Source organism: Sycon ciliatum, chromosome 11 (genome assembly GCF_964019385.1).
Source record: "Sycon ciliatum chromosome 11, ocSycCili1.1, whole genome shotgun sequence".
In the NCBI taxonomy this organism is placed as follows: domain Eukaryota; kingdom Metazoa; phylum Porifera; class Calcarea; order Leucosolenida; family Sycettidae; genus Sycon; species Sycon ciliatum.
Window position 1 is genome coordinate 15631486 of NC_088653.1, and position 23851 is coordinate 15655336.

The following is a 23851-nucleotide window of genomic DNA, read 5'->3' on the forward strand; positions in this document are numbered from 1 at the left end:
TGTACTCTTGGTAGCAGCCTGTCCAGCTAGCTGCAGGACTCCCCCCAAGTTGGCCACGGAGTGATGCCTGATGGAGCTAAGCTTGGCAGGCGAGGCAACATCGCAATATTTTCCTAATGGCGAGGCAGCGGCCGCAGCTCCACAACCTGCCAAATGTCCTTGTCAAGATCAGCACAAAGTCAATGCAACGACAGTCGACTGGGTTGCCTAACATTACTCATTAGTAACAAGTCATGCTAACATGGCAGCAAGCCTCCAAATGGTCACTCAGTCAACGGGCCGCGGGGGCTACAGCTAGCCTAGAAGGCTAGATTCAAAAGTCGGGCCATATGCAGCCATCCGTCAGCCAGATCAGGCAGCTAGCTCATGCGGCATGCCTCATCAACGGCCGGCTAAGCACACTTTGTCAGACATGTCGACAGTGCACTGAGGACGGATGTATGACATCTACCAAGTACGAACTCGTACGTATGATCACACGCAAAGCGCGTCTCCGATCCGGCTCCTTCATTCTATAACATTAAAATTAATTTTTGAAGCATTCATTGTTTTTTTGGATTGTTGTTTCTTGACGCGCGCATGCATGCATGACATCATAACATCAGCTTCGGTTACCTTGGTTGTCGACAAAAATGGCGTCGCCAAAAGTATGCACGAAACTGCACTGATCTTCAAAGCAGGCTGATCTTGCTTGAATGCTCGTTTCCGCTGCAAGTTTTTTTCAGCAATTGAGTCTTTTCCTCTTCTCCTTTGTCGCTGCCTGTGAGTTTGGCCGAGGCAGGAGAACAGCGGCTGAAAATGGAGTTCACCGAGGAGTTCACGGACGAGGTATGCTGTGTTTCAGCTCCGGCCAGCATCGGAACCGGGACGGGGCACCCAGGATTTGTTTGTCCTCAACTCCTGTGTTGTGTGTGCGGTGTGTGTGAAATTTGTTTCTGGTTGACTGTGGTCCACTGTTGCATGGACAGGCTCTAGATGGTTATCCAGTAGAGTACCAAGGTAAGAGCTGTTCTTCTTGCTGACCATTTCCCGCACCACGCACATACTAAAATTAATTACTATAGTAAACGGCCTGATAGTGATGGATCAGCAAAATAGCGAGCGCATGTGACTAGCACTAGTAAGAGCAGTGAAACTTCAGTGCACTGCACTCTGGACATGACAAACAATGTACATGTACATGTACTAGGAAGTGTAACGGACCGCGGGTATATTTTAACGACCCTGCATGATGCCATCCCAGTCGTTTGAGCTTGGATACCAAAGTCCATAACCAAGAGGAATTAAACAATGTTAGAATTTATGACTAACCGTCCACCAGCGCGACCAGACCCTATACAGTTGGAGAGTGGCACAAAAAAAAAGCCCAACTTTGACAGGGAGCACTGAGACGTTCAACAAACAGACACCCAGCGCCAACACATCTACACCCGAGTTCAAAGTTCTAACATCGGCACTACTCTGTTGACCTACACAAGAGCAGTAAAGCAGTGGTGGTAGACCCCCTCCCTCCACACACACACACCTGGTAAAATTGCAATAAATGCACGTCTGCCCAGGCAGCGCTCCCAAAGCTGCAAAGTAATATTAGTTAATAATTAGGGGTGAAAGTTGGCACTGAGATCCCGAGTTCGAGTACTCTGATTTTCTCCGATCGAATATTCGAGTATTCGAGTATTCTTGATATCCTAAAAATCGCACACCAACCGTCTTAAAAATCACATGATACAACCCTGATTGAACCGATTGGCAGTTCTTTTTGTCGGGTGTATTGGTTGGTGGGTCATTTGGGCTCTCTCGACTCGTGTACAAATGTTCATCACACAGTCTGCACATCAATATCTGCTGACTGCTGCTCTGAGACTGCAGACTATTGTGGTAAATGCATGTACCATGTATGAGCGAGTACTCTGATCTATTCCGAGCACGATTATATTTGAAAAATCCAAACGAGTATTCGAATATTCGGTATAATTGTTTCACCCCTATTAATGATATTAGTAGAACCCAATGCTGTAGACAGCAAGCTGTTTCGGCCATAACGGCCTCATCACTACAGCTACGAGCTACATAGGCCGAGCTACCAGCCATGGTGCAAAGGAGGCACCGCAGACATTAATATTAGTAGTAAAAAAATTATAGGAAAGTTGGTTGCTCCCCAAACTTTTTTTTTTTTTTTTTTTTTTTTTTTTTTTTTTTTTTTTTTTTTTTTGGGCTCGCGCTTTTCCACGGAGTCGAAGGTTCGATAGACTTCCCGTGTGCCCTCGATGGCAGTCGTGAGTCAGTGAAGTGCCAATTCCAAGTCGGCGGAAAAGTGCGAGCTCCAGTGTGGGGAACAACCGACTGGCAAGAGAGTGGTTCCTTGCGTGCAGGTCCACTGTATTGTTTATTTGATTTCACAATCCTGCTATGTGCACGCTCATCGTTTGTCTTCTCTCTCTCTTTCTTGCTCTCTCTCTCTCTCTCCCTTTCTCTCTCTCTCTCTCTCTCTCTCTCTCTCTCTCTCTCTCTCTCTCTCTCTCTCTCTCTCTCTCTCTCTCTCTCTCTCTCTCTCTCTTCTCTCTCTTTCTCTCTCTCTCTCTCTCTCTCTCTCTCTCTCTCTCTCTCTCTCTCTCTCTCTCTCTCTCTCTTTCTTTCTCTCTCTCTCTCTCTTTCTCTCTCTCTCTCTCTCTCTCTCTCTCTCTCTCTCTCTCTCTCTCTCTCTCGTACGATAGAGACATACGAGGATGTACGGCCACATCAGTCGTCCTATGTCGTTCCCGACAACGTGAGGAACTTCCTCATCCAGTTTCAGCGTCACGTCAACCAGAGGGTAAGCAAAGCATGCGGATAACGACACTGATGTCACGTGTCATGTGACCTGGATTGGAAATACACTCACACCTCGTTTATCCGGGCGGCCAGGGGCCGGTACGAAGTACTAGTACACTGGTGGCCAAAGAACCTCGACCCACGTGCCGAAAGCAGCGCCAGGGCTCATGCGGCCTTCAGATCGGTTTTGGAATGTGCACGATGGGATTTAAATTTGAAACGGGAATGCAGTGCTACTGTGCTACTGTTGTGGGTGGGCCGAGAGTTTCGTTTTGAAAAATGATAGCTGAACATCGATCCGTTCTAGCCGCACGGTCAATATATTTTTTCGTTCAGAGGGGTTGGGTGGGTGTTGGAGGGTTGTAACTCAACTTTTTCGCTCCGTGCAAATTATCGATAGTAGGGACCTTTCGCATTTGCTACGAATCGAATGCGAAACGAAAGTTTGATTCGGCTCGTAATCGTTTCGTTGAAAACAGATTCAGGTTTCGCAAGTCGTCATGCAAATGTGCATGGCAACTACGAATACGGCTGGTAGCTTGGCGTACCGGTGTTTACGCGCACAAGGGAAAAAAGGTGTACCTGGCAAAACATGTGTACCTGATGGATTCGGAGCGCGCCACGAATGAAGAGGCTTCCATTCGTGAAAACGAGCTCTCCACAGGGACTCTGACGAATCCTCGAACCCAGGTGACGAATCAGCATTCGTTTCGTATCCGTACGCATGGTGCGAAAGGTCCCTAATGCCGGATGGCCCCTTACTCTATGTGTAAGTGCAATATGGGTGTAAAGTTAAACAGCTGCTTCCTGGCATGGGTATTTGGGTAAGACTGTGGATGTTCAGTGAAAGAAGCTTCAGTGCTTGTATTGTTTTCTGTCTGCTGTTGTTGACTTTGTGCGTTTGGTTTGTGTGTGTGTGTGTGTGTGTGTGTGTGTGTGTGTGTGTGTGTGTGTGTGTGTGTGTGTGTGTGTGGTGTGTGTGTGTGGTGTATGTGCGCATGTATGTGCGCGCGCGTGTGTGTGTGTGTGTGTGCACATTCTATCCTGTACGCGCACAGCACGTGGACGACATTCACCAGCTTTACGACAGCGGGTAGGTGGACTGTCCGCTCCGTTTCGCCGTCCACCATTGAATTACTGTAAAACACGATATTTTCGGTGTGACTTTAATTTCGGTGATTTCGGTAGAGAATTCAGGCACCTAAATTTAGATTACACCTGAAAGGCACCAGAGTATACTCTGTATGTGAAGGGAATGCTGGTCACCAAATTCTAAATTACACCTGAAACCTGGCAGGTCGCTGACACCGAAATTTTCATACACCTAAAATTACACGTTTACAGTATACCCTGAAGCGATGCACACTGACTTGTGCTACAGCAATGCACGGCACCCGTAGTGTCTAAACTACTGTAGCGGACGTTGAAATCCTTTGAGAAGTCGAGCGGCCGCGGGGGCGCTGACCTTGCAGCCGTGTGAGCACTGCTGTTCCATTTGTGCAGCGGGTGCGTGAACTACAGTGCACGTACGCGGCTGAAAGCAGTAAGGCCTGCCAAGGGCGCCGGCCCCAGTCATGCCGTCCGATTTCAATGTCCACGACAGTACATACTTGTTTGGTATAATAGGGTTGTACCGTAAAGTACCGCCAGAGCGCCCCACCATCTCGTCCTTTCGTCGTCGTCTTGTGGAGGTGGTTTCCCGTCTGTAGGTCGTACGACACGGGCATTGCACGTTTTGCAGTCAATCCATACCCAGTTTACCTTCGTGCGGATGCGAGCGCCACATAAAAACATGCCAAGTGTGACCGTAGTACACGAAGGTTCTCACACCGTACAAACTTAGTAGCATTCTGCCATACGATTTTCTTCCCTTGGCTGTAAAATCAAGGTGGGGTGCTCTCGTGAGACGGGCGCTCTGGCAGTACTGTAATTTCACAAATTTTCGGTGTACTTTTATTTTCGGTACTTTCGGTGCGTCTGTTTCATACCTAAAACTATACACCAAACAAACACTAACACACATAATCCAATAGGGAACTGCTTCTCTGTACCGAAAATTTCTGTTCACCTAACCTAGCCTGTTGCCCTCATACCGAAAATAGTGAGCACCGAAAATTTCTTAAATTAGAGTACTTTACCAATTTCACATGTATCGCTTTCGAAAGTCGTTGAATAATCATGCACCTGTTTGGGGTGGCGTATTTTGCTTGTTTTGTTTGTTGTTTTTGCTTCTCTTGAAGGTACCTACCCGCTGTTGAATCAAACAACTCACTGTCTTCTGTTGGGTTTTGTGTTTCAGATTTAATCGCCTGACTGAGCGTTTCTACAAGACCACAGCTTGGCCAAGTGAAGTTGTCGGCCCACTCGTCAACGGCGGTGAGATACTGGGCGTGCTTCTCGTGTCACGGTGTGTGTGTGTGTGTGTGTGTGTGTGTGTGTGTGTGTTCACGTGTACGTGTACTACTGTCGTGGAAATTGAAATACGATGGGGCCGATGCCCTTGCTGCTTTTACAGCGTACATGAACTGTAGTCCTCAAAGCAGAACAACAGAGACCAAAAAGCTTTCTCGTTACTCCGAGTTTCGTGTTTGAAAACACTCATCAGACGAACTGTAGTTCACGTGCGCACTGTGAGAATGGACCAGCATTGCTGGCGGCTGCAAAGCCAGCGCCCCGTGGCCGGTTTGGCTTCGCGACGGATTTCAATGTCCGCTACAGTAGTGTGTGTGTGTGTGTCCGCGTGTCTGTGTGTCTGTACATTCGTGTGTGTATCTGTGTGTGTGTCCGCATGTCTGTGTGTGTACATTCGTGTGTGTATCTGTGTGTGTGTGTCCGCGTGTCTGTGTGTCTGTACATTCGTGTGTGTATCTGTGTGTGTGTGTGTGTTGGGGGGGGGGGGGGCATGTACATGCATGTTTCCTGGTTGATTACGGGCCATTCAGTGGATCTTTGTATGAGTGTTTGTGACTCTTTTCCTCTGAGTTTAACCAACTGTAGTGTCTTGTATAAAAGCCTGTCTCGTATAGAATCCTATTTTGACTACAAACTTGATTTTCGAGATGCACTGTCTGTCTGCACATAAGCCTGGTTTTAGTGTTGATAAATATGGTGGTAAAGACACACCTGGCAATATGGCGGTAAACACACGCCTGCCCACACACGCTCTCTAGGCTGCGAAGTTCTGGCACAGAGCTCTCCTTCTCACCACCACCACCATCAGTTGGCGCCTGGTCGATGCAGGGCTGGCGGTATCCGGCATAGCAGGCTGGTACATCAAGTAGTCTACTTGATGGTTTTAGTGTTGACATACTTAACCTTTGAGCACGCATGACGTATTAATACGTCACGTACAGTGTCACTGCACCCACGCATGACGTATTATTACGTCGTGAGTGTACATAGCGTACAAACGCGATTTGCATGAACCGCGTGAGTTCAAACTATCGTAACTCGGTCAATTCTTGGCCGATTCTCACGATCGAAATATGTATCTGCAAGAGAAAACTCTCAGCTTGCGATAGAAACAATCGCCGAAGCGATACGACCCCGGGTTGTTGAGATATGCGACTCGACACGGCAAATTCAAATCGATTTTTTTGCGAACTCTGCAGAACGCGTATTTTCCACTTTCGATCATTTTTCGCGCTATCTGCTGCCATGGAAACTAGATTCAAATGATGGCAGCGGATCTGGGGAGTCCCTCAAAAAAAAATTTGAGCTCGATACGAGCAAGGAGAGTGAAATGGCAGCTGAGGATTTGATCTCCTGGCCGTGCTCAAGTCTGTCGAGCGCGTGCGTGAAGTTTGCCAGACTGTAGCATGGGCTTTTGGTGTCGCTCCGAGCTGAACTTGGAACTATTTTGTTCCTCGCCTCAAGACCTTTGCAGGAAGCTCAAGATCGTGGAATTCGTCCAAAGAAAGGTAAAGTTATCGATCCTTGAACAGCTACTACTTTCATAGGAAAAACGCGATTTTTGCAGGTGTTGACGTGGGGCGGCATTCAGGTAGCGTCGTGCTCAAAAGGTTAAAAATACCTGGTTTGAATACAAGCCTGACTTGAATAGAAGCCTAGCCTTGACATTGGCTTTTACAGGAATCAGCATAGCTTTTATACGCGACATTACGATAATGTTTTCGTGTGCTGTCCATTGGTTTTTCCTTGTCCAGATCCTCTCTTCTTGATTCTGTATCGCGAGCTGTTCTTCCGTCACATCTACGCCCGCCTGCAGGTAGGTGACAGCCCCGTAATCTAACTCCTTTGTCCTGGTGTATGTGCGCCTGCGTGTGTGTGTGTGTGCTGGGGGGGGGGGGGGGGGGGGGGGTATGTGTGTTTGTGAGGGAGGCGGAGGTGTTTGTGAGCGTGCATGTGTTTGTATGTTTGTGTGTGTGTGGGGGGGGGGGGGGTGCCCGCATGCATGTGTGGGCAGCACACCTGGCGTGGCTGAGAGCGCTTCACCGGTGGAGCTTGTAATGTGTTGTTTGCATTTTTGCTGATGCTGCTACTGTTGTTGCTTTTGCTACTATTCTCACAGCCGGATGTGTACCATCGCTGTCAGTCCTACTACAACTACTGTGACCTCTTTAACCACATTCTCAGTAAGGACCTCTCTCTGACTCTCTTTCTCTTCCCCCCCCCCCCCCCCCCCTCTCTCTCTATCTGTCTGTCTGTCTCCGTCGCTCTCTCTATCTATCTCTCTATCTCTCTCTCTCTCTCTCTCTCTCTCTCTCTCTCTCTCTCTCTCTCTCTCTCTCTCTCTCTCTCTCTCTCTCTCTCTCTCCCTTTCTCTGACTCTCTCTCTCTCTCTCTCTCTCTCTCTCTCTCTCTCTCTCTCTCTCTCTCTCTCTCTCTCTCTCTCTCCCTTAAAATGAAATTAACTTTTGAATGGAACTGAATATCATGAACTGACGATTTGGAGATTGCGTCAGTTATGGAACGAATCTAGCAAAAACAGATGTGCTGGTATTATAAATTGCGGGTTTGAGTACATGAGTACAGGGTGTGATGCTGACTAGGTACTTAACAAAGGCAGTACGCTGCTCGCTCACCCATTGCCACAGTTGCGCCACCCTCTTGTTTATAGATGGTACAGGGTATCATGCAAGCAATTTACGCGCTCGCCCATAACCACAGCTCCGGCCCATAACCGCAATTCCGTACTCTTGTTTATACAGGGTTGGAGGGTGTGATACAGGTCAGTTATGTTGCTATGGCACTGCACCTTCACCCACCTCCCCAGTTACATACTGTACATGCTCTTGCTTATGCTGTCTTGCTCACATCTATGATCTTCTTCTTTGCTCTTGTTCTTGTCCTTGTTGCCCTGCACAGGTGATGACGATCCGCTCAACTTGTCGCTGCCCACACAGTGGCTCTGGGACATTGTCGATGAGTTCATCTACCAGGTTAGCTATCCCTCTGGGACAGAACTGGTGTGCCCTTCTCGGCCACGGACGCACTGTTCCCATTCCGTCGACCACATGAGCTTGCCAAGAAACAGTGTGTCCTCAGTTCTGACTTTCGTGTACAGTCAACTTTGCGTGACGACCTCCGGCGGGGCATCAGAAAAGTGTCCTTATACCCGATGTCTCATTATATGTATTGCAGTTAGACGAGACTTTGCTTTGGGCATGGACATTCTGTCGTTATTAGCGAAGTGCCGTTATTAGCAAAGTTGACTGTACATGTGTGCTCGGTGAAATCCAACCCGAAGAGCTGGCACCCTGTACCAGTTCCGATCACATCACTATATTTGCACTTGTGCACGTCCAGCCGCATTCGTGCCACTTCCATTGCGTCAAGCGGTGTGCAAGTTGAAGACGCGAATTATGCACTCTGGGTCGGATTTCACCAAGCACAATTGTACACGTGCACGCAAATTTGGTTCAGTTTTTCTTGACAATTAGCTGACGGTTCATTTAGTGCCCTAACACACCAATGCAGAGCACAGTAAAACCTGTGTTTGCCGTCCCTGTACCAAGCGGAATCCGGCATTGACTGGACACATTTTTTTACATACCAAAGTCCGGTGGATCTTACATGCATCCCTGGATCAAGCAGGGTCCTTTTCAGGACAGTTGCCGATGCACCAAGGAAGGGCGTCCGGTTGAGGCAGATCATGGTGCTACCTATCAAGCTTAGGGGTGCACACGTCCGTTGTGTTTGCTTGCTTGGATAGGTGGTGAAGCAGCTTCAACCAAGCCATTCTGTGGCGAATGGTTTAGAGAGGGGGCGCTATCAGCGCAGTGCATTGCCAGAAGATAATCATATGCTACACTGATTACAGCTGCTGCGCTTGTGTGTGTGTATGGCTGACTGGCTGGTTGTCTTGTGTTGTGTGTGTGTGTGTGTGTGTGTGTGTGTGTGTGTGTGTGTGTGTGTGTGTGCGCGTGTGTGTGTGTGTGTGTGTGTGTGTGTGTGTGTGTGTGTGTGTGTGTGTGTGTGTGTGTCCCATATGGTGCAGTGGTATGTGCAGCGATTTCCAATCGATAGGTTGCGGGTTCGATTCCCGACGATTATGGTCACACACGTCTTTCTTCTCTTTCTCAGACTCTTCCTGACTTTTCTTTCATTCTCCTGGGTGGTTACCAACAGCCAGTGTATGCCGGAGTATGTGGTGTGGTGTGTGTGTAGAAAAAGAAAAAAAGAAAAAAAAGAAGAAAAAAAAGAAAAAAAATGGAAAAATGAAAAATAGGGATTCGCTGGCCAGAAAAAGTCACTTCAAACAGCTGTGTGGTGGATACCAGGCTAAAAATAGTGGCGGTCAATTCATCAGCCTTGCAAGCTGTTGAATGGTGTAATCCCAGCACAAGTTGCTATGTCTAAAACATAGCTGTTCGCTATCATCGCTCCCGCGATGGGCATGTCTGAGGTCTGAGGTGTGTGTGTGTGTGTGTGTGTGTGTGTTTGTCTTTCCAAGATTCCTTTTGAGTCTCTCTCCCCTCTCCTGGGGAGACCAGTTCTTGGCAGTGAGCAAGGACAAGTGCAAATGTGTGTGTTTGTGTGTGTGTTTATTTCTTCATTATGTGCGCACAGTTCCAGTCGTTCACACAGTACCGCTCCAAGCTGAGCAAGAGGTCAACAGAAGAGATTGACTACCTACGTAATCACCAACAGGTAAGGTCAGGGTAGCACCGACTGCTACGGCTTGTTGTCCTGGTGGTATGCAGTCCATGTGTGACACATGTGACAGTGGGTGTGGGGGTGCGTGTTGGTGTGTGGGAGAGAGTGTGTGGGGGACATGTGGGTGTGGGGTGGGGGTGTGTGGGTGTGCATGCGGGCGTCTGCATGTAGGAGGGTGTGTTGGTGGGGTGTCGGCTTGTGTGAACAGCAGAGAGAAGAAAATAGGTATTCACTATTCACTGGGCTGCAAGAAGTCGGTTTTGCAAGCTGTCTTGCGCTGCCTTTTGTGCTACATGTATGTTCTACAAGCTCTGTGTGTGTGTGTGTGTGTGTCTCTTTTCTCTCTCTCTCTCTCTCTCCTCTCTCTCTCTCTCTCTCTCTCTCTCTCTCTCTCTCTCTTTCTCTCTATCTCTCTCTCTCTCTCTCTCTCTCTCTCTCTCTCTCTCTCTCTCTCTCTCTCTCTCTCTCTCTCTCCCTCTCTTTCTCTCTCTCTATCTCTCTCTCTCTCTCTCTCTCTCTCTCTCCTCTCTCTCTCTCTCTCTCTCTCTCTCTCTCTCTCTCTCTCTCTCCCTCTCTTTCTCTCTATCTCTCTCTCTCTCTCTCTCTCTCTCTATCTCTCTCTCTCTCTCTCTCTCTCTCTGTCTCTCTCTCTCTCTCTCTCTCTCTCTCTCTCTCTCTCTCTCTGTCTCTCTCTCTCTCTCTCCATGGCAGGTATGGAATGTTCACAGTGTCCTGAACGTTCTGCACTCTCTGGTGGAGAAGTCCAACATCAACCCACAGGTGAGTGCTAGTGCTAGTCAGGAAATCCAACAAGTCAACATACAGTTCTGTCGGAGCGCCGAAGAACGGCCAGGCTAGAATTTCACCAAGCACAGCATACCGATGTATACACGGTAACTCAACTGTGCATAGACTGTAATACATGAAAATAAGAACTGTCTAGGCTAGGAGGCTGACCCCCAGTTCTTCGGCGACCGACAGTACTGTAATCTTGTCCTGTTTCCTGTCTTCACATATACAGTAAAACCTGTCAAAGGCGACCGCTCAAGAGACCTTCCGAATGGGGTCCCCTTGAGCATGTGGTCTGCTTGTCCTGGGCCTATTGGCTGGAAACTTGGAAATTACACCCCTGGGTCCTGGTTGTAGCTATTCTCTGGGACAGATGGTCGCCTTATCCGAGCCGTCGCCTTGACAGGTTTTGCTGTACAGTGAACCCTGTCTAACGCGGCTGCTCACGCGACCCTCAAGATGTGGTCGCTGTGTCCAGGTGATCTCCTTAACCGGGTCACTTGAATGTGGATAACATCCTTTGGTCCAGTTGTACTGGGGTTCTGGGCAGGTGGTCACCTTGACAGGCTGTACTGTGCGAACACCTCATACCGTAATACCAAGAGTACATGGATTATCAGACGAATCTGGAACCTGTGGTGGACCAACAAAGCCCATCTGATCCTATACACATTATTGCAAAGAAAAACGTGTGATGCGTTGACACCCGTACACATGTTGTAAAATCATTGGTGCAAGGAGCATTGCATCATAAATAATGACGTCGACTTGAAATTCTGTCGGGACAGCAGGGTATGTGGGAATCGCACACTCTGGGGGGTTATGTACTCTTGGTAATACGTTACGCAGCATTACGCTATGTGTTTTCATAGATCTGTGAATCGATTGTTGTCTTTTTGTTCTGCTTTCTTGTTTTGTTGTCTCTGGCCAGCTTGAGGCCATCAACTCCTGCCAAGACCCAGAGAAGGTTGCTGGTACTTATGGCGGTGACTCGCTCTACCGTAACCTTGGTTACTACAGTCTGATTGGCCTTTGTCGGCTGCACTGTCTGCTCGGCGACTATCGACAGGCACTCAAGGTGCTCGACCGCGTCGACCTCAACAAGAAGGTGAGGTGGTGGGTGTGGGTCGGTGGGTGGGTGTGCGTGTGTGGGTGGGTCTTTGCGTGTTTGCATACCTAACTCTGTGTTTGTGTGTGTGTGGGGGGGGGGGGGGGGGGGGGGGGGCTGTCTGTCTCTCTCTCTCTATCTCTTTTCTCAAATTTAATTCGTGAGGTGCAGTAATCAATGTATTATACCAGTATGCACTTACCGGTAGGTTAGAACTTTGCTTTGTTAGTTTGGTTAGGTGAGAGCAGCATAGAAACATTAGTTCCAGACTGAATGCTGAGCTGGTCTACGATCCCATGTCCTCTCAGTGTCCTCGCCTACTTTGCTGAGGCAATCGTCTTCCTCTCTGACTCCACTCCTTTCCCACACACCAAAAAAAGGTTTCTCGTAACAAAACCCACATAATACAGGTGGAATACTGATACAGTCAACTCCACTTATGACGAACTTGTTGTCTCTTCTCTCTTGTATCTAGCGGATTTGGTGATATAGCGAACCATTGTCCATGTTCCTGTGTCAACACATACAAAATTGACCCTTTGAAACTGTTTTCGTCCATAACAAACTATTTCTTGTTGGGTCGCAAGTGCAGCCATACAGTCATGGGCCACATGCCAGTCATGATGTGTTGCTTGTATAGTGTGAGTGCATTTCTGTTATAACGAACTTCGGCTATAAAGAACTAATATTTTTCTCCTGCACAATGGTGTGCATTATATCAGGAGTCGACTGTAACTACTTGAACCCCTTATTGCGGGGGGGGGGGGGGGGGGCTTCCAATTACCTCAACATTCTAATTTCGCAAACACGCACCCACAACACCAATTCAGGCAGATTTTTTTATATCCAATCGATGCACTAATGGCTTGATTCGTGTTGTTATGTGTGTGCGCGTTTGTGCACGTGCGTGTCCCTTTTTGTACGTGTATGTCCCTTTTTGTACGTGTATGTCCCTTTTTGTACGTGTACAGTCTACATTTGCCAACGTGCCCACGTGTCGAGTGACCCTCTTCTACTACGTCGGCTTCGCTTACTTGATGATGCGCCGCTACACAGTAAGCTGTGCATGCACGCACACACACGCACACACACACACACACACACGCGCACACACTTACTGCCTACTTGCAGTATCCTAGGATCTGTTTAGATTACCAGAAAATAACTGAAACCTAACACCAGCTTTGTTTCCTCACTAGTAGTTTTTGTTGTTGTTGATAAGATCAGCGGTGGAAACGGAACATGAAGTTTGTTGTTTTTACTGTCCATCATTCAGATGCAGCCTCGTAAGCTACTGGGTTGTGATACATGAACTGTATGATTCTGACTCTATCTGTGTGTGTGTGTGTCTGTCTGTCTCTCTCACTCTCTCTCTCCCTCTCTCACTCTCCTCTGCAGGATGCTATTCGTACCTTCTGCAGTATACTGCTATATCTTCAGCGAACAAAGCTGCTTATTCCCAAGTCCTACCAGTACGATCAGGTATGAGGATGAATCTCTTCCTCTTCTTCTGTGTGTGTGTGTGTGGTGGGGTATACATGTATTTGTGTGCAGCAGGCACCATGAATGTTGCCTTTGTGTAACGCTACCTACAAGCCAGTGCATAGCACTCGGTAGCAGGACAAACTTCAGGCTCTTCAACAACATTGTGAAATGGAGTGTCATAGCTGTGTTTTTGTCACCGAGGAAACCTTTTACAAGTCAGTCCATACGGAAGTATAGATGCACATGATGAACATCTCATTCTAATGGAGCGGCAAAATACAGTTGTAGCCATGGGGTATCCTTTTGATGTGTGAACACACACCATGGCTATGCAGCTTCAGCTGTCCAGAATGTTCATTTTGGGGCTGAGCCGGGTAGCATTTTCTTCGGGTAGTTTTCCACGGGTAGCACGGGTACCCGATCGGGTAATGTTTCCATGGTAACACCACGATGCCCCCCTTTCTTTACACACTGGGTAGATCATGGTAGACATACAGAGTATTACATGAATTTGTACGTGTATGTGTGTGTGTGCATGGGTGTGTGTGTGTGTGTATGCTGTGTATGCTGTGTGTGTGTGTGTGTGTGTGTGTGTGTGTGTGTGTGTGTGTGTGTGTGTGCATGCTTGCGTGTGTGCGTCTGTATGTCTGTGTGTGTGTGTGTGTGTGTGTGTGTGCATGGGTGTGTGCATGGGTGTGTGCATGGGTGTGTGCATGGGTGTGTGCATGGGTGTGTGTGTGTGTGCATGGGTGTGTGCATGGGTGTGCGTACACGTGTGTGTTGTGTTTGGTTGTGCCAATGCAGATGGTGAAGCAGACGGAGAAGATGTACCATTTGTTGGCGATCTCACTGACGTTTTGCCCCATGGTGAGTTGGCATAGCGTGCACTGGCTCCCGTGCACACTGCACTTCCCCCTGTGCTGAGTGCATGTACGTGTACGAATGTGACTGTAGGGCATGTCGCCCTTCTAACTCCCGTCGGTGCTTATGCTGCTGCTGCTGCTGCTGCTGCTGCTGCTGCTGCTGCTGCTGGTGGTAGTGAATGTACAGTAAACCCTGTCAAGGCTCGGATAAGGCGGCCACCTGCCGCAAAAGACCACAGAAACCAGAATCAAGAGATGCCATTTCCAGTCGAATGACCCTGGATAAGGAGACCACGTTTTGAAGGTCCCATGAGCGGTCTGCTTAGACAGGTTTCACTGTCCTGGTAGATGTCGAGTTTGGCCGTGTTCAAGGCTGTTGTTATTGCCGTTGGTGTCGTGGCCCTGATCATTTAGCTGTTGTGGCTGCTGTTTGTGTGTGTGTGTGTGGCGGCTGTGCGTGTGTGTGTGTGTGGCGGCTGTGTGTGTGTGTGTGTGTGTGTGTGTGTGTTTGTGTTTACAGAGTGTGGATGAGAGCGTCAACTCTTCAATGAGAGACAAGTGCGGTGAGCGCATGCACAGGCTGACAGCCGGGTAAGTCGAACCATCCACTGCGCATACCCAGTCCAACAGTACTGATTCTTCTATCTCCGGAAACAAAAACGATACTGGCCCTTTTATTCACATCTTTAGAAGTTACTTTGCTCAAAAAATTTGTTTCAAAATAATTATGTGAACAGAGAGGTTCCGCACTACGTAAAGTTTAGCAGCTTTACGTTAGTGGGCGGGAAAAACCCGTGAATTCGCGAGTTTGCACTCCACTTACGGAAAGTTGTCTACGTAGAGTACGTAGATCGTCAGGCGAAATTACTGGTCAATCGGCGACACGCATTTTTCACAAAAATTTGCGTTTCACCTGCTGGGAGAGTATGCGTGTACTCGAGTCTCATCCTGAGCACGTTTTTTTCTTCCTTTTTTCAGCTCCAGTATAGCTGTATTTTTCATTGCAAAGCCGTCCTCGATTGTTGTGTTCGTTGTTCAAACGAAGTGGACATTCAATCATGAAGGCAGAGGACATAGGAGCCTGATTGGAGTTTCTCGTGGCATAGGACGCCCACACAGAGACACTTTGGGATTTTCTGAGTATAAAATACCGTACGCACGATGCTGAGATCAATTTGTGCGATATCAAATTGTTTGTGATCTACCACATCGAGCAGAACGGGATCCAAACACAAGCTTACTGACGGTTAGGCTGCCGACCTGACTGGACAAATGATCCCTGGCTTCACCAGATGCCAGAAGTCGGACACCATGTCCTTTGCCGCGACGTCCATCTCCAAAAAGTACTCCATCTTCGTCGTGAAAAGGCTTGAAATACTCAATATTCAACCGAGATTCGCGGTCTCACCCTTTCTCAGATCGAATCATTTTTTGTTGTAGCAGTTGCAGGGCAGATCCCCGCCACTACTTCAACAGGCGATGGCTCCAAAGCATGCCTGGAACAAGCCATATCGAGGTTGCAAGCCACCCCTCTCAGCAAAAAATTCGAAGAAATTCGAAATTTCATTGGTGGAAGATATACTATGAAGAGAATTTCAAAAAGTATGTTTCGCGGAGCGATCGCTCAACCTACGTCATTCAAACTTTGCAGGATGGTTCAGACGTACATGCTAGATATGGAACCACAGGCGATGATGCCATAGCTGACACATAGAGTAACACACACAGCAGATTCGTGTGCATAGATACTAAATTAGTGGACGTCGTCATCTTCTTCCCGCTGATCTCGAATGTACTATGACGTGCTATTTCGCCTGACGAGAGCTCTGATAACGTAGCTGGTCCGAAAGTGGATTGGGGTACGAATTTATGACTCTCTCCCCAGATCGATCCGGTTGTACACTGCCGCATTTGGTTTACAGTTGCCAAGGGCAGCTACGTGATTTGAAAACTCCGTATGGCGGAACACAGATCCGCATGCAGTTTACGTAACATTTTCCGTAGATCGACTGCGTTTTTTACTAACTTAATTACGTTATGCGGAACCTCTCTATCAGTCGATGTGGAGATGACAACCATAAGATAGCTGTGAACAAAATGAACCCCGTGCTCGTATCACACACCAAAGCAGCAATAGTATTTTTCTTTCGGTCACGGGATTCCATTGACGAATACCGGTAGACGCCCTTAGCAAAAAAAAGTTACTTTGCAACGGTATTACCGTATTGGGAATAAATACCCAGTGAGTCTCACTCGGAGTTGCGGTCGCTCGATTCACTGGCACTGGCAGGTCGATCGCAAAGTCGCGAAGTTTTTTTCTTTCCGGCAGAAGCATGCAACTAACTTGCGTATGAGCCACTGGGCGGCGTGCTAGCAGCCTTCATTACGCCACACAATACGCCCGCGCCACGTCCTTGTGGATGTCGAACCCACCGTCTCTCGTGCATATACTGTATAACACATTAATTTTGGTATAACTTTAATTTCGGTACCTTCGGTGGAGAAACCAGGCACCTAAATTTAAATTACACCTAAAAGGCACTGGAGTATGCACTGTATGTGAAGGGAACGCTGGTCACCTAATTCTGCATTACACCTGAAACCGAAATTTTAGTGCACCTAAAATTACATGTTTTACAGTATGGGGTACTAGTACATATCAGGGGAGATTCCTGGAGTGATGTAGATGGATACTTATCAGCAGAACTTGGTTTCTGTTTGTCGTTTGTATTGTTTGTTTGTTTGTTCAGAGATGAGAAGACGTTCACCGACATGTTCTCCTTCGCCTGTCCCAAGTTCCTTTCGCCTGTTCCGCCGCCGTTGGATGCTGGTCAGGACTCCCACATGGACGCCTTCAACGCTCAGAACAAGATCTTCCTGTCGGAAGTCCGGCAGCAGGGCCTCATTCCGGTCATTCGCAGGTGGGTCCTCTTTCGAACGAACCCGGTTTCTCTCTCTTTCTCCTTTGAGAGAGTCTGGCCATACGGTTAGAGAAAAAAGTGGAGATCGTCTTTGGATTTCGCAAACCACCACTTGCACTGGGCTACGCTGTAGAAGTGGAAGATAGTGGAAGGGGAAAACCAAACCAGGAAAACGTGGGGCCCTAGCAACTGTATATTTGAAGAATTCTGGGATGTTTCTTCTTCTTTTAAATCCACTTTTCTTGTAAAAGAAAGATTGTGCTGTATTTTGTATCTACTAGCTATCTGGGCCTGTGTTGCATGCCAGTGTGTCTGTTTTGAGATGCACTCTCTCTCTCTCTGTCTATCTCTGTCTGCCTCTCTCTCACTCTCTCTCTCTCTCTCTCTCTCTCTCTCTCTCTCTCTCTCTCTCTCTCTCTCTCTCTCTGTCTGCCTCTCTCTCTGTCTGCCTCTCTCTCTCTCTCTCTCTCTCTCTCTCTCTCTCTCTCTCTCTCTCTCTCTCTCTCTCTCTCTCTCTCTCTCTCTCTCTCTCTCTCTCTCTCTCTCTCTCTCTCTCTCTCTCTCTCTCTCTCTCTCTCTCTCTCTCTCTCTCTCTCTCTCTCTCTCTCTCTCTCTCTCTCTCTCTCTCTGTCTGCCTCTCTCTCTCTCTCTCTCTCACTCTTTCTCTCTATCTGTCCGTCTCTCTCTCTCTCTCTCTCTCTCTCTCTCTCTCTCTCTCTCTCTCTCTCTCTCTCTCTCTCTCTCTCTCTCTCTCTCTCTCTCTCTCTGTGTCTGCCTCTCTCTCTCTCACTCTTTCTCTCTATCTATCTATCTGTCCGTCTCTCTCTCTCTCTCTCTCTCTCTCTCTCTCTCTCTCTCTCTCTCTCTCTCTCTCTCTCTCTCTCTCTCTCTCTCGCGCTCTCTCTCTCTCTCTCTCTCTCTCTCTCTCTCTCGCGCTCTCTCTCTCTCTCTCTCTCTCTCTCTCTCTCTGCCTCTCTCTCTCTCTCTCTGCCTCTCTCTCTCTCTCTCTGCCTCTCTTCTGAGAGAGCCTGGCCATACGGTTAGAGAAGAAAGCAGAGATGCATGTATATCTGGTGAAGTGAAATAGAATCAAACAAGTAAGACAAACTACTTCTTTCTCTCTCGTGCGTGTGTCTGTGTAGCTACCTGCAATTGTACACGAGTATGCCGATCGCCAAGATGGCTGCGTTCATGGACTTGGTGAGTCAGAGTGTTGCGTTGTCAGAGGAGATGTATCGGAGAACGGCTTATGTTTTCAGGGTCAATATTCTAGAAGCAGAATAATTTGTGAAGTACTGCATTTATACAGGCATGCACACATGAGCTCATTTGTATTTTGTACATTGGCATATTGGAGAAAGAGAATTTGGTTCGTAATTGTGACAGAACTCACTCTATGGGCTCTCTGTGTATCTCTGCCTGTGTGTGTGTGTGTGTGTGTGTGTGTGTGTATGTGTGTTTGTGTGTGTGTTTGTGTGTGTTTGTGTGTGTGTGTGTGTATATAAGTGTGTATATGTGTGTGTGTGGGTGGGTGTGCACGTGTGCGTGTGTGTGTATGTGTGTGTGTGCATGTGCAGGATGTTGAGGAGTTCCGAACACACTTGCTGCGCTACAAGCACAAGATGTACACGCCAGTCTGGACCAGCGGACCTCTGCTCGGCGGTGAGCTGAAGTCCGTGGCCGGAACAGACTTCTTCATCGAAGGCGTAAGTCCAATGTCCATGGTGTTTTTTTACGGGGTAACAGCCCCTTTTACGGGGTAACGGCCTCTTTTACGGGTAGGATAAAGTCTATGAATGCGAGAAAAAAAAGAGATCCCATGAAAAGAAAAAATTAATACTCGACTAGAGTAGAGTGGAAAACTGCAAGAAATTCCATGGCGTATCGTTTCCTCTACCCGATGTCCCCCCAAGAAAACGTGCACCATGTACACCCGCGTATCTCTCTTATCTGGACCTCCAATTTACGGGCACCTCGGTCTACCGTGCACCCTGCTGGCAAGTTTAAGTGGGAATGTTACTACTCCTTTGCCAGTTTTGTGGAAGCAGTAAACACCCTTAGCAAACAACGGTAACGCTATTTTTTACGGTACTCGTACCTTGATCACCCACATAGCGTTGAAGCTGCAGCGTAAAAACGTTATGGGGGCTGATTTATCGTTGTGACCAACGGTACGTTTTTTGGCCAAATATTGCATAGTCCGTACGCATTTCACTTTGTATCGCGTACATGGTGACATAAATGGTTGTACCGCGCGTAAAAGCTATTCTCGCGGCAACAGTGTACTAAAATTAGCGTGCATCTTGCTAAAGGTCGAACTAGGGCTCAAACGGTCACGGTTTTACCCCTGACGGTTAACTGCTAAGCTAACGGTCGGTTAACCGGTTATAACCTATAAGCCACGGCAATCCTGCGGACTCTTTTTTAACCGTATATTTGACTATACTCATTCAAAAAATGTACCCTATTCAGTACAACGCACACGTGTGCATTCTCTTGCATGCTCATTCATACATACTCTCACACCAAGAGACCAGATATGACCGAGTTGACAGCCCAGAAATTGCGTACGCGCGCGACAGCCCGCGAAAGTGCACACTTTGCAACGACCTGATACTTGAAAAATTGACTGAAAAGTTACTGCGTAACCGTTATCTTTATCGGTTAACCGTTAATTCTTCGTAACCGGTCTGCAACCGGTTAATCGGACTAATCGTTTGAGCCCTAGGTCGAACCCAAAGAACGGTATTTTCCCCCTTACGGTAATACCGTTGCAACATAACGTTGTTTGCTAAGGGTGTCTAGTGTCATTATGGACTGCGCTCAGTTTCTTTTCTGGCGGCAGGTCGGTGGAACGCTCTTCCTCCAAACTGTCGTCGGGCACAATCTGCTGGTACTTTTGCTCACCTCGCCAAGATTCACCTAGGGTTGCCTGTAACAAGGCCATGCCTGTTGGGACTCCCCTACTACTACAGTGGCGCTCGGTGAAATCCGGCCCGAAGAGCGTAACTGGCGCCCAGTACTGATGCGGCCCTTGATGCCCTCAAAGTTGTACAGGTGCTAGTGTGCACGTGTGCCGTATGAACTGTGCATGTGCTGTACGCATACGCATGCATGCTTACACCAAAGTGTAAAAAACCGCGCCAAACAAAGACAAGTGTAACATTCATTTCAGTTCAGCACAAGTAAAGAAGACGGAGATCGTTTCGAAGCAGTTTATTTCATACACAGAGCAGCAGGGCTTCAATATTTTGTGTGGCCACCGTCTGCTTCGATTAGGGCTTCAACACGACGTGGCATTGACTCCACGTGTGGGGAAACCGTGTCAGGAGCCAACGAGTCCCACTCCAGGTGCAGTGCCTGCACCAGCTGGTCAGCATTCTCGCAGCGATGTGCAATTATTCTCTTCTTGAGAAGAGCCGACACATTCTCGATTGGATTCATGTCCGGCGAGCAGGGAGGTTGAAACAGGATGTTGGGCACTCCGCTATCGAGAAGATCCTGCTGTGCTTGAGCTGACGTGTGGGAGGTAGCATTGTCGAGCTGCAAGGACCAGTCGTTTGCGAAGAATCCGATGCCACTCGGTTCAATGTCGGCTGCCATTCCTTGGGCGAACGTTGCTGCATTCCACGTCGGAGCAAAGGACAAATACCCAACGGTTCCGAAAAGTGAAATGGCCCCGAGAACGTGCACCTTTGCTGGATAGTGTGGCACCTCGACTATTGGCTTGTCGTCCCGCTGGTACCAGGACATAACACGTCCGTCAGGACCCAAGGCAAAGCATGCCTCGTCTGCAAAAACAACGCGGTCAAAGTCAAACTGGCGATGCTCAATTCCCCATACTAGCCGGCTGTTCTTTGCTGCTTCTTTCAGAACAAACTTACGCACCGACCGCCCGAACCTGTAATTATTCCGTCTGAGGCTTCTGCGAACCGTGCTGGGGGCTGCCATTTCCCCACCAGGTTGCTCCGTGTCCAGAACCTCAGATATCTTCTCACTGCTCGCGAAACGGGATTGCGGAGCATGTTTGTGTGTCCTTTGTTTGCTGTGCTGTCTGCATTGTGGACTCTGTACGGGATTTTGGGAATGGCCATGTCCTTTTTCTCTATCTCTTCCTTGAGCTGTACTTCGTGAAGTGAATGAAAGAAATTTTGAACTGTTTTTAGCATGCAACACGTGCACTCCAAACTTTTACACGAGGTGCGTACAGTTGAGTTCATACACACAAATCGCCAGTGATGTAATGGGAGCTGGCTTCGCGGCGCCGGCTATGCACTTCGGGCCGGAATTCACCGAGCGCAACTGTAGTACTCGCAGATCTCCGGCCGTTCTCTTGTGGAAATGTTCATCATGATTCAGAGTTAGGGACATGTCCAAGTTACTACCAGTGCCTGGTCTCGGACCACCCGCATAAGAGGGACGAGAGTGTATATTGTAAAACATGTGATTTTCAGTGGGACTTTAATTCCGGTGATTTCGGTAGAGAAACCAGGCACCTAAATACGGGAGAGCTTGGAAGCTCAGGGCCCTACGCTATGCTTTTTTGCCTAGCTCATCATGCATGCCATTAGAGCTGATGGAAATGATTTTTCCATTGATTGGCTGTAGTATTTTACGTCGACCATGACGGCTACAATGCCCAACCATACCACAACGAACTGATCGGCTACATCAAAAGTCACCAGAGTATACTCTGTATGTGAAGGGAATGCTGGTCACCTAATTCTAAATTACACCTGAAACCTGGCAGGTCCCTGACACCGAAATTTTGATGCACCTAAAAGGCACTAGAGTATACTCTGTATGAGAAGGGAATGCTGGTCACCTAATTCTAAATTACACCTGAAACCTGGCAGGTCCCTGGCACCGAAATGTTGATGCACCTAAAATGGCATGTTTTACATTATTTAAAAATGTGCTAGCAAATAGCCTCTTCTTGTTGTCATGGCGTATGCAATTCATTCTGTTGAGGCTGATTCTCTCCATGGAGAGGTTGCGCACGCTGGCAACTGGTGAGGACTGGATAATGTAGAGATTCGTTTCATGCATGCTTACTTTCCCTACTTGTAAGATTTTCAAGCAAAATTGGAACTTTATCTGTATGTGTAATGTTGTTTGTATGTTTGTGTGTATGGCTTGCACACACACACACACACACACGCACGCTCACGCTCAAACGTGTGTTCAGGAAATGATCCACATCACAGACACGTCTGTAGCGCGGCCGTACGGCGAGTACTTTGTCAGGGAGACGGCCAAGGTTGCCGAGGTGAGTGCGTGCCCCTGTGTTGTCTATGTCTCTATAATCTATAGGTCATGTGACCTGTTCACCTGTTGTCTATGTCTATAATCTATAGGTCATGTGACCTGTTCACCTGTTGTCTATGTGTATGATCTATAGGTCATGTGACCTGTTCACCTGTTGTCTATGTGTATGATCTATAGGTCATGTGACCTGTTCACCTGTTGTCTATGTGTATGATCTATAGGTCATGTGACCTGTTCACCTGTTGTCTATGTGTATGATCTCTAGGTCATGTGACCTGTTCACCATGCGCTACATAGTACAGTTATCTGTGATGTTTATGATCTATAGGTCATGTGACCTATTCAACATGCGGGGGGGGGGGGAGAGATCTTATCTACCATACAAAGATGAATACAGTCGGCTGATATGACACTCCAGCGAGTGTGCCCATTGTCTGGGGTTCAGTGCTGCCAACCTTCCGTATTTTTCCATATCTGTACGGAAAATCACTCCTTTGTCCGCAGTACGGAATTTGAGCAAAAATGGTATGGAAATTGAAGAGGATTGATCAGCTACAGATATGTTTGTAGAAGCATGGCAAACGCAAGCTGAGCGATGAATATCCCTGTGCCAAAAACAAAGATGAATACAGTCGGCTGATATGACACTCCGGTTTGTCGCACGCGGCCACTGGTGGGCTTACCATCTTCTTTTGAGTTTTGTCTGGAGTTTTGACCGACACTGGTCAATATTCCACGCCACATTGCCAAGGATGACTGTTGCTGCACCCGACAAAGCCACTAAAGTCTTGTGTGTGTTCAAGAAGCACAGGTGAACGAACCCGGTCTCTCTACCTCTCTATCTCTCTACCTCTCTCTATCTCTCTCTCTCTCTCTCTCTCTCTCTCTCTCTCTCTCTCTCTCCCTGTGTATTTGTGTGCCCAGCTTAACAAGAGCTTCCGCTCGATGATCAGCCACATGCGCTAATCACACTTTCTACTCACAAGCAGCAACACATCGTTAGGTGGTCGTAGCGTCCGTCATGTGCTCGTAGTCTTACGTATCATCAACTTTTCTTTACTTTCGATGATCGCTCCTTGCACATATTTAAGTTGCCACCATTTGGGAAGAACCTCAACTCGGCCATAACACACAGCTCTAGTTTGTTCGTGTGTGCGCGTGCATGCGTGTGTAAATGCACGTTCGTGTCTATGGAAGTCTGTGTCTGCATGTGTGTGTTGGGGGGGGGGGGGGATATGAGAGTGTTGCTGTGTAAATGTTTACACGTGCACCAGCTGCAGTGCTAAGCATACGCGGTAGTACATGATTATCCATAATTATGTAGAAGCCTTGCTTGATAGTTCAACATGTTTTCGATTTCGACATCATGTCACAAGGCGAGGACGCACGGTGCTCCTGACGACAACCTTAACTCTGCCAACCGGGTTATCGTTGTAGCGTGTGCGTCCTCACCTTGGACAATCTCAGTTGGTGAACACGTGGCTTCT

General features: G+C 47.9%; 1 protein-coding gene across 1 annotated transcript; it reads left to right on the plus strand.

Annotated features, from left to right (window-relative positions):
* The first annotated feature begins 674 nt into the window (after positions 1 to 674).
* Positions 675 to 23498, plus strand: LOC135827459 (eukaryotic translation initiation factor 3 subunit L-like). Its single transcript, XM_065339952.1, has 20 exons — positions 675 to 828; positions 969 to 999; positions 2715 to 2812; positions 3870 to 3904; positions 5111 to 5187; positions 6978 to 7039; positions 7343 to 7406; positions 8140 to 8213; positions 9844 to 9924; positions 10642 to 10710; positions 11651 to 11827; positions 12799 to 12882; positions 13226 to 13309; positions 14117 to 14179; positions 14696 to 14766; positions 16926 to 17096; positions 18239 to 18296; positions 18674 to 18802; positions 22285 to 22365; positions 23289 to 23498. The coding sequence occupies exons 1-20, from the start codon at positions 799 to 801 to the stop codon at positions 23328 to 23330; spliced, it is 1581 nt and encodes a 526-aa protein (XP_065196024.1). The 5' UTR covers positions 675 to 798; the 3' UTR covers positions 23331 to 23498.
* Positions 23499 to 23851: the final 353 nt, after the last annotated feature.

What these genes read in the sequence shown, in the direction of transcription:
- LOC135827459 (XM_065339952.1), top strand. Translation starts at nt 799, where the DNA reads ATGGAGTTCACCGAGGAGTTCACGGACGAG. An exon ending in CCGAGGAGTTCACGGACGAG is followed by an intron (nt 829 to 968) that starts GTATGCTGTGTT and finishes TTGCATGGACAG; the next exon opens with GCTCTAGATGGTTATCCAGT. An exon ending in ACATCTACGCCCGCCTGCAG is followed by an intron (nt 7,040 to 7,342) that starts GTAGGTGACAGC and finishes CTATTCTCACAG; the next exon opens with CCGGATGTGTACCATCGCTG.